This window comes from Onychomys torridus, chromosome 12, assembly GCF_903995425.1.
Source record: "Onychomys torridus chromosome 12, mOncTor1.1, whole genome shotgun sequence".
NCBI lineage: Eukaryota > Metazoa > Chordata > Mammalia > Rodentia > Cricetidae > Onychomys > Onychomys torridus.
The window spans coordinates 11,200,155-11,210,716 of NC_050454.1; the positions used below are offsets into that span (position 1 = coordinate 11,200,155).

Sequence of the window (10,562 nt, forward strand, 5' to 3'; positions counted from 1 at the left end):
TTTGACTCTTGTGTTTTCGCTGATAGATGATTATTAAAGAATAATAGTGAACAGAGCTTGCAAACCCTCTTGAAGTTGTCACGCAAGGAGAACAAATTTCCCCAACCTTTTTTTTTTTTTTTTTTTGTTCAGGAAATTAGAGTCTACAATCTCATCTTCCACCAACTCCTCCAGAAGTTTCGATCTAGACATACATTTATTCAGTGAGCTGCAATTTAGCCTAGGGTGGAGTGTCAAAGTTTAAGTTCCTTTTGCTACCGGGTAACTGCAGGCCTCTGTGGTTTCTACAGATAAAGGAGATACTGGTAAATTTGGGACGAGATTGCCTAATTGGACCAGTCGTCCCTTTCCCTGGACCAGTGCTTACAACTGGGTCCCTTTAAGAGGCCAGAAACGCGTCCCGCGTCGCAGCCCCTGTGGATCCTCTTCTGTGCTCCTCCCCTGTCCGCGCGGCGAATGGTTCGCGCCGGCCTATATTAACCCGAGATCTCCCTCTCGGACGGCAATGATGTGAGGCGGGCGAGCCGGCCACCGCGCCTACGACTACAGAGGGCGCGCTGCACACGGCCGAGAACCCCCGAAGCCGAGTCCGACACCCCCGGAGGGAAGCGATGAGGTAGCGGCAGTCCCCGGAGCTGACGATGCGCGCGTCCTGCCCTCGGAGCCCCGCGCTACCCTGGCCGAGGCGGCCGAGCGCGAGTCCCCGGCGTCCCCTCGCAGCGAGGATGCAGTGAGCCGCGGGACTGCTGTGCCTGGCCCGCCGCGGCCAGCCGGACCACTCGGACCGCACTTGGGGCAAGCTGCTCATTCCGGGACCAGCCCAGCCGAGGGGCTCGCCCTTTCCGGCACCCACTTGATTGTGGGGAGCACCGGCTCCTGGGCGCACTGCTGTAGTTTCCGCGGCTCCTGGCCCTGGCCCAAGACTTGTGTGTGTGTCACGTTCGCTGAAGAAGAGTTCCTGCTTATTCTCTCACCAACCCCGGTGCTTTGGCCGAGCTCCCCCCCCCCTTCTATTTATTTGCACGTACTCATATGGCTCTTTTTTTTTTTTTTTTCTAAAATAATTTCCGCTCCGCTCTCTCTTATTTTGTTGCTTGCCTGAGACTTTTGTCCTGGTCCTCCTCATCTAGGCTTCTGTAATATATTCATTCTCTCTCTCTCTCTCTCTCTCTCTCTCTCTCTCTCTCTCTCTCTCTCGTGTCTTGCACATTCAAAGCTGAATATTTTTTTCCTTCTAAGATTCTACCCCACCCGCTGCGGGGTTCTCAAGCACTATCTGGCCTCTCCTTCCTCCATCTCCCTGTCCCGGCTGTGCTCCCAGCTCGAGTTTTATTTTCCGGGCTTGCCCCGGCCAAGCGCAACCAGGGCTGGTGGCCCTGCGGGGCTCGCACCCCGCGCTCGGCCGCCGCCGCCCAGCCGCTCCCGGGCGTCCTCCGGAGATGCTGCCGTGGAAGAAGCACAAGTTCGAGCTGCTGGCCGAGGCGCCGCCGCGGCAGGCGTCCAAGCCTAAGGGCTACGCTGTGAGCCTGCACTACTCCGCGCTCAGCTCCTTGGCGAGGGCCTGCCCGGAAGGGGCGCTCAGCCGGGTGGGCAGCATGTTCCGCTCCAAGCGCAAGAAGCTGCACATTACTAGCGAGGACCCCACTTACACCGTGCTCTACCTGGGTAATGCTACCACCATCCAGGCGCGCGGCGACGGTTGCACGGACCTAGCGGTGGGCAAGATCTGGAGCAAGAGTGAGGCTGGCCGTCAAGGCACGAAGATGAAGCTGACGGTGAGCGCGCAAGGCATCCGCATGGTGCACGCGGAGGAACGAGCGCTGCGGAGACCTGGCCACCTCTACCTGCTGCACCGCGTCACCTACTGTGTGGCAGACACCCGGCTGCCCAAAGTCTTCGCCTGGGTGTACCGGCATGAGCTGAAGCACAAGGCGGTGATGCTACGTTGCCACGCGGTGCTGGTGTCCAAGCCGGAGAAGGCTCAGGCTATGGCCCTGCTCCTCTACCAGACGTCAGCCAACGCTCTGGCAGAGTTTAAACGTCTCAAGCGGCGGGACGATGCGCGTCACCAGCAGCAGGAGCTGGTGGGTGCACACACCATCCCTCTAGTGCCACTGCGTAAACTGCTCTTGCACGGACCTTGCTGTTACAAGCCGCCGGTGGAGCGCAGCCGCAGCGCTCCCAAGCTAGGCTCTATCACCGAGGACCTGCTTGGGGAACAGCAGGAGGAGGAGCTGCAGGAGGAAGAAGAGGAGCACCTCGAGGGCTGCCTGGAGGAGGAAGAGGAAGAAGAGGAGCGTGTGGGGGATGGGGATCCAGCAGAGGAAGAGGCTGAGGCGCAGGGGGCGCTGGTGGTGGCTATGCACTTGGAATGTGGGGACTTGCTGGACCCGCTGGAGAATGGCCACGAGGAGGCGTTGGGAGACAGCGGGGTCTCGCTGGGCCCCAGCTCTGGGACCTCACCTCCTCTGCCAGGCTGTGACTCCGACATGAAGGCCCAGCTGTCTCAGCTTATTAGTGACCTGGGCGACCTTAGCTTTGGCAATGATGTGCGCACCCTGGAGTCCGATTTAAGGGTAACACGGCTGCTGTCGGGCGACAGCACGGGCAGTGAGAGCTCCATCGAGGGCGGAGGCCTGGATGCCACCCCTGCCACCTACGGCACCCCGTCGGGCCCTGCTGACTGCACCAGCCTAGATGACTCCTACTCCGGCTAAGCTCCCAGAACACTTCGTGCGCCTAGCACCCCACACTGACTCCCCAGCCGTAGCTCTGTTTCCCCTAACCTCCAGGAAAGCAGGACAGGGAAAATTATGCACCTGAGGTCCAGACCCAGGTTTGCAGTTCCCAGGGGCTGCTTCTCTCCCATTGTGTGCCCCAGCACTTTTGACTTGGAGGTGGTTCGGGTTGTGAGTAGGGAGATGTGGAAGGAGAGAGAAACACTAAGAACTAAAGATAGACGGGCCCACAGGGGTGGGTGAGGGTGCGCAAGAGGGAAAGCTGGCTGAGGTTGGAAAAGGCCAAGGGCGGGCTAGAGGTGCCCAGCAGCCAGTTTCCTGTTTGTGAGGCAGCTGGGGCTTGGGAAGGAGGGGTAACTTCCTCTCCAGACCCCCTGACTGGGAGGCCTCTCTCTGTCATCAATATCTCATTAACAAAGTCACTCTCATAATAACGGAGGCTTAAATGGCACTAGCCTACCTGCCCCTAGTTCTTCTGGATTGGAGAGCTTGGGCTGTTTACCTCAGACTCAAAACTCTTGAGAGTATGCCAAATTTCTCAAATAACTGTACTCCGGGTAGGGGTGGGGGCAGGGTATGAAAGTTGTGTTTTGTTTACAGTTAAAGACATCTAATATCTTAAAAAAAAAAAAAAAAGGAATTTTCCTTTAGAAAATACACCTTCCTCCTGTCCCAAAGAGCATACTCCATGATGCTGTGTAAAATATTTTTGCACCTTTGTGAAGTATTTTTGACTTTTTTTTTGTACATAACTGTGTTCTCAGAGCCGGATGTTTATATATCTTTTGCTGTGCAAAAGGTAGCTGTAAAATGTTGTTCAGTTGTATATACAGAAATGTGTATAAAACATTTTGTTATTTTTTGAGCAGCATTGTTTTGGTTCCGTTTGCATGTCAGTGGGGGTGAGAATAAAGAGGAAAAGCTGTCAGAACAGCCCCTGGAAATGCTGCCGAAGATGGGATGATTGGCGGTGAGGTGTTAGGGGGGTGCCTCCTCCCTTAGTGTGGTTCTGATGGCACTTGGAGAGGGAGAAGGTGAAACCATTTTTGGATCAGACAGTCGAGGTGTTATGCCTGGGGTCAGCCTTCTGCATCTTTCATATTCTCGTATGTGTGGGGTTTTGCAACTCTTAACTGGCCCGGAACTCCAGAATACAGACCAAGCTGACTTTGAACTCAGAGATCTACTTGCCTCTGCTTCCCAAGTGTTGGTTGGGATCAAAGATGTGAGCCACTTTGCTGGCGTATGGATTTTTTTTCTCTTCAAGTTAGTTTTTGGAGAGATCAGAGTAAACTCAATTGCCTACGCTCTTTAGATGGGTATGGTTGTTTTGTGAGTGACTGGCCATGTGCTTTTTTTTTTTTTTAACCGCCTCCTGTGGGTCGGCCTAATGATGAAGTACAAGCATAATATATAATCTTTTTCCTCTGCAGATTGCCACGGTGCTTTGGAGACGGACTAGCGCCCTAAAGGGGACTCTGTGGAGTGGGGCCTGCTTTGTTTTCCTGGGGGAGGGGGAGGCACAGAGGGGGCAGGGAAGCAAATAGAAAAGTTGTAGGTTCCAGATGCCCAGGAGTGAGTCATGGTGCAGGTGGAGTTGGAGAAGGCAGCTCCAACAGCCTGGCCCAGTGGGAACCCATCAGGGAACACAGCAGAGGAGCTAGCTGTTGGCTTGGTGTGGGTGTGTGTACTGCAGGATGCTCAGGCTTGCTGTATTTGTTTCTGTTGTGAACTCCAACCACATGTCTCTAGCTGGGCTACACCCAATCAGCTGGAAGTGGTAATACGATGCTGGCCAAGCTCCCTTCTGCCAATCCTTCTTCCCTTTGCCCTTCTGAGCTTCTTTTCCTGTGTTGCAGAAATGGATCTCACTCTGGCCTTCCCTGGTGTCCCGAGGCCACTTTGCTTTGTTTTCTTCATAAATATGCTCTGAACAGCTCGGCCCAAGGAGCCCAAGGAGACTGGAATGCACTGAAATCAGAGAGGAAGGGAGGGCGAGATTTCTTCCTAATTAATGGGAGTGGTTCAGCAATAAGGCTAGCTTTGATAAAGCAGAGCAAAAAGGTGGGGGGTGGGAATATTTTCTTTAAATACTCAGTGTCTTCTTAAGGTCACAGGCTACACCTTTTAATCTTCTATTCTGACTTGGTGGAGTCCTCATTCCTCTCTCAGTAGACCTTAGATGTATATCATCCAATGATGACGTTTTCACATGTCCAGGTAGAGGTCAGGAAAAACACATTCCATGTCAACAACCCCAGCAGGTAGCTGCGTGGGCCATTGTTCTTCTGTCCAACAGAGTTCACATTTCTAATTATTTTCACATTGCCAACTTCCCTTGCCAATCAAAACCACTGAAGTTGTAAGACAGTGGAGGCCATTCGGCTACTGCTTAGGAGCAGGTGGGGGTAGTGGGGTGGTGGGGGTGGTAGTGGTGGGGTGGGTGGGCTTTCACTGTTAGCCAGACAACCTGCCAAGTTTGGCTCTCATCAGTGATGGATGTAGATACTACAAAGACATTTAAGCCGATGCCACCAATAAGTACAGGCAATTATCTCTTTAGAGTTTGATTTTCCCCCTTCTTATTTGATTCGTGAGTAGCAGGGAGGGGCGGTCTGAGGAGCATGAAAAGAAATGCAGACGGAAAAAGAACCAGCTCCCTTCCTCCGAAGCCTTCCTGCTCTTTCTCTTCCTGGCTTTGGCCACTGCTCCTCAGGGCTCTCGGCTGACGTAATTCTAGAAGAGATGCGAAGTGATACATGATTCACCTCTCGTCGCATCCCCGTCTTCCAGGGATGATATCATTAGAGACAGGAGAAATGTCTCAGATGAAAACACAGTAAAACTTGGTTTGTTTCTGGTTCCCAGGGGTGTTAGGATGGTGAGACACAAGCCAACTCAGACCAGGGGGTGAAAAAGACACCCCAGAAAGACCTGAAGTCTGGGTCAGTCGTCCAGTAGACTTCCTCCTCCTTGCAAGGCCAGGCGCCTGTTTCCCCTGCACGTAGGCAACCCAGTGGTGTTCAAAATGCGGAGACGCCCCCCTTGCATTCCTTCGCAGCCTGAGTCACGCTCCAAGTCCGACCGTGCGGCCTCACTGTGTGAAACCCAAGTGACTTCTGGAGGCAGGAGGGCTCGTCGGAGACGTGGCAGCCGAGTCCCTGGAGCCGAGTTTATCATCTTCCTCCAGTGCAAACAGCCCACGTTGGTGTCTGCCCTGTGCTGTGTGTGTTGAGGGAGCGTGAGAGAGAAGTAGGATGGTGTGAAATAAACGACAGCATGACAGACACTCTCAACTACGACAGTTTCAGAGAACGCCCACCCACCCCCACCTACCCATCCCCACACATAGGTCTCCTTAAAAAACATCTCTCTCTCTCTCTCTCTCTCTCTCTCTCTCTCTCTCTCTCTCTCTCTCTCTCTCTCTCCACACTCCCACCCCAGAAGCCCAGTGGCTCTAAACAATTAGAAAGCCTCTGTTAGGAGCACATTTCCTTCCCAGGGGACACAGCTGTGTTTGAGGGTTCTGGCTGTTGAAGGAGAATGAACTGTTGGGAAGAATCTACCTTTGGCACCACACTGGAGATTTCACACTCTCACAGGAGTCACCAAAGATCACGAGGAACATAAAAATTCGATTAGGAGCGAGTTGCCCTGTTTCCTAACAGGATTTGGTAATTTAATCGGCAGGCCTTTCCCCTCTGCATGGGTAGACCCAGTGACTGCTGACGGGGATTGAGTGACAGAGCTGGCTGGTGAGCATAGACTGCCGGAGCCAGGGGCCATATCAGGTGCTTGGGAAACTACTCCCCACTGAAGGCAGGTGGGGGCCAGGGCACGCTGTGCTCGCTGCTCCTGGCTCTTGTGCACACGGCCACATCTGGATCTGGTTTTACTGGGAGGCAGGGCCTCTCCTGTTCCTGTTGGCTCTCCTCTGTTCATTGCCCAAAGGTCCCCGCCACCATACCCTTCTGCAAGTTCTGAGTGACCCAACTTGAACAGCCATGGCTAGTCACCATTTTGGCGGTTTGAATAGCTCCATGGCAGCTGTTCCGTTCTCTGCCTTGGGGATATTCAGTGTCACCAATGAAAGTCTTTATTTCTAACCCCCGTGGACAGCGGTCCTTCCAACAGGCTTGTTTTCTTCCTTCCTTCCTTCCTTCCTTCCTTCCTTCCTTCCTTCCCTCCTTCCTTCCTTTCTTTCTTTTCTTCCCTCCCTCCCTCCCTCCCTCCTTTCTTTCTTTCTTTCTTTCTTCCCTCCCTCCCTCCCTCCTTCCCTCCCTCCCTTCTTTCTTTCTTTCTTTCTTTCTTTCTTTCTTTTCTTTCTTCCCTCCCTCCCTCCCTCCCTTCTTTCTTTCTTTCTTCCTTTTTTCCTTTCTTTCTTTCTTTTTCTTTCTTTTTTTGATTTTTTGAGACAGGGTTTCTCCGTATAGTTTTGGTAGCTGTCCTGGATCTCACTCTGTAGAACAGGCTGGCCTCGAACTCACAGAGATCCACCTGTCTCTGCCTCCCAAGTGCCCCAAGTGCCGGGATTAAAGGCGTGCGCCACCACTGCCAGCTTCAGGATCCATTTCTAACTCCCTCTTCATCTCTCTCCCATCCCACTTCTGGGAATACATCATTCCCCCTGCACACCCAGTTTCCACCGATACAATCTGCACCCAGTCATGGCTTCTTTCTCCATCTTTCCTCAACACACTCAGAAATTCAGTTACCCAAAAGCAGAATAAAACTCCCATGGGAATGTTATATTAAGGCAAGCGTGTTGCTATTAATCATCGGCACTCGTGAAATTGTAAGGAAGGCCCTCTCTGTGACCCTGCCCCCACATTTAAGAATTGAGGAAAGAGGAATGTGAAGGGTTTGTTTGCCCTGGCCCAAGCCACACAGGAAGGTCCCCAGGGTCCAAGCACTAAGTCAAAGTTGCTTTCATCAGCTTCTGGCTACCCGGAACTGGAAGCTTTCAGACACTCGATGATGAATGTTTATGGTGTTGGTTAGCATCCCATCACAATACGAGAACGAATATGAACAAGATGCACAGAGCAGAGGGGAGAGAGGTCAAGTACCTGTCTTCCTGAGAAGAATACTGCTGGTGGGTGGGTGGGTGGGTGGCAGGCGGTCCCCAGAGCAGCTTGATCTGTTCTTCTACCCTTGAGATCTGGTCTGGCCAGACCCCGCCCTGGAAGAGCAGGTCTAAGGCAAGAGTGAGGAGTTCTTCCCATTGCGTCACGGTTATCAATCATCTGCATCCTTCCTGCTGGGCAGAATTCAAGGTCAACCCTGTGTCTTAGGCATCTCCGATTGGCTCTGCAGAGCACAGAGGTTTGCATCGAGTCGGTACTCAGAAAATACTCCGAGGGAGGGAAAAAGTCCGTCCACTCCAGGCTAGAAGTAGAGTTGGAAAAATCTCTAGGTCACCACCCAGGTGGAGGAATCTAGTTTTGAGGGCCTGTGTTGGGTGAGGTGGGAAGTTGGTTCAGTTTCTCACTTCTACCTGATCTTCAGTTCCCAGGAGTTTTCTTGTACCTTCTTCAGCCTTCTAGGGAGAGGTGATTCTGGCTTAGAGGAAGATGGTTCATTTGGAATTGGCTATGCAAAAAATATATATAGTATCTTGCTTCTACTCATTCTAGAGCTCAAATCCTCACCTAAGATCACTTAGTAAATAAGACCAGAATTTGAGTCTCCCAAGTCCAGGTCTTAGACTCTGCAAACATAGGATATGGTTACATTAATTTGGAAGCAGCTGAGTTTCTGCCTGAGGAAATTCACCAAAGCCTACACATGCCATCAAGGACCATCAGTGCATCTGATAGCGGAGCGCTCTGGTCACAGCAGAATCTAAGACCCACCTCAGGCAATCTACAAGGAACTGACAATCTTGGTGACGCTTCACTCTACCATCAGGCAGAGGCTGATGTTAGATGATCAGGAGAGCCTCTTCAGGATCTATATCAAATTCCAACTCGCCACTCCCAACAATATAGTCTGTCCTGGCTGGGATTCCAGAGTGAGCCAACCATGGCTAACAAGATCTTCGGCTCACTTCCAGGGTCCTCTGTCCTTTCTCATTCTGAGAGCCATACAGACCCTTGGACTCTAAGCTTTTTATTTTATAAATGGAGAAACTGAGACCAAGAGGATTTTTTTTTATTTTATTTTATTTTATTTTATTTTATTTTATTTTATTTTATTTTATTTTATTTTATTTGGTTTTTTGAGACAGGGTTTCTCTGTGTAGTTTTGCACCTTTCCTGGAACTCACTTGGTAGCCCAGGCTGGCCTCGAACTCACAGAGATCTGTGTGATCTGCCTCCCGAGTGCTGGGATTAAAGGTGTACTCCACCACTGCTGCCAGGCTCAAGAGGATTTTTAAACAAGTCACAAGAAGCTCAGAACAGAGCCCACATTAGGACTCAGGAGGCAATTTCACCCCCAAGATTTCACCTCTTTCCAAGATGTCTTACAATTCCCTTTTAGAACCCTGTAGCAGTAATGAGGGAGTTCCATAGTTTTGGGAACAAGTGCCAGTTGCATGTATGAGAGATAAGGGATATCCTGGATATCCCTCCCCACACACAAACACAACTGCTAAAGTACCCAATTTGGTCTCCTTAGGCTTAGTGGATATCCTGGATTACCCCTTTTTTTTTCTTTTAAAGATTTATTTTATTTCATTATGTATATGAGTGCTCTATTTGCATGTATGCCTGGATGACAGAAGAGGGTACCCGATCTCATTATAGGTAGTTATTAGTCACCATGTGGGTGCTGGGAATCGAACTCAGGACCTCTGGAGGAGCAACCAGTGCTGTTAACCATTGAGCCATCTCTGCAGCTCCGGATTCTTTCTTAATAATAAGGGGGTTTCAGGAACCAGGCTGGGGGAATGTTAGTGGGTAGTAAGGAATGTTTTGGGGGCAGGAATACTTCTCATAACATCACAGATGTTATCCTAACACCAGATGCCACATCCCTAAAGGTATCAGTCTTGCATTGACTTCCTGCCTGGAGAAAGAGAAAGTGATGTTTCCAAGGTCACGTGTGTAGGGACATCAGGTCCTGCACCAGCACACTTTCGGTTCTGTGTTCCAGGTCAGGCCTGGCAAATGCTTCCCAGACACCACCTACAGATCAAGAAAACCATGAACTGTTAGCAACAGCTGCTGCTGTCTTCTCCCTGAAGAGAAACTCATCCTGTGTAGACCTTCTCTGGGGTCCTGAATCCCAGGGACAACCAGACATCTGATTTCCACTAGAGGAACACAGCTCTTTGGAAGAGCCTCTGCTTCCTAAACAAAAGCGCACCTGCTTGTCTGGAAAAGATTTACAGACACACCACATCACGTGTGACCCAACCTTTCTCACATCTGAGGTAGTTGGTCAGTGAAGGACCTGGCAGAGCCCTTGACCAGTCAGCCCCTTTAGACATGTTCACACCAGTGTGATTACATAACTTTAATCACGTGCCCTAAATCTTCCATTCATTTCTCTTGATCCAGATCCTAGCAAATGTCCAAGGTTGGGACATCAGGCAGGGGATTGGGAGACTGGGGTGTCTGAGATGGGTGTTCCTGTGGGCAAGGCTGAACGGTGACGCTAAAGGGGAGATGAGCTTTTCATCTGGGTCTAGCCTTGCCTTTACTCGGGGTAGCTCTTTTGCTTTGGGTGACTTTCCTTTGGGGGCAGCTCTTTCTGTGGGATGGAAATACTAGAACCTGACAGAATACTCTCTCGATTGCTTTTGGGCTGGGGACCTAACCAGTGGATGAGGAAATGCTGGATGAAATGCATGTAGGGAAGGGGTGGTTGCTCTTACAA

The 10,562-nt window shown here is 51.2% G+C and overlaps 1 protein-coding gene across 1 annotated transcript; it reads left to right on the forward strand.

The window, feature by feature from the left end:
- The first annotated feature begins 495 nt into the window (after positions 1-495).
- Fam43a (family with sequence similarity 43 member A) lies at positions 496-3,374 on the forward strand. The gene has a single exon (XM_036203628.1). The coding sequence runs from the start codon at positions 1,440-1,442 to the stop codon at positions 2,715-2,717; it is 1,278 nt and encodes a 425-aa protein (XP_036059521.1). The 5' UTR covers positions 496-1,439; the 3' UTR covers positions 2,718-3,374.
- Positions 3,375-10,562: the final 7,188 nt, after the last annotated feature.

Excerpts from the sequence above, each read along its gene's own strand:
- Fam43a (XM_036203628.1), top strand. The coding sequence starts at position 1,440 with ATGCTGCCGTGGAAGAAGCACAAGTTCGAGCTGCTGGCCGAGGCGCCG.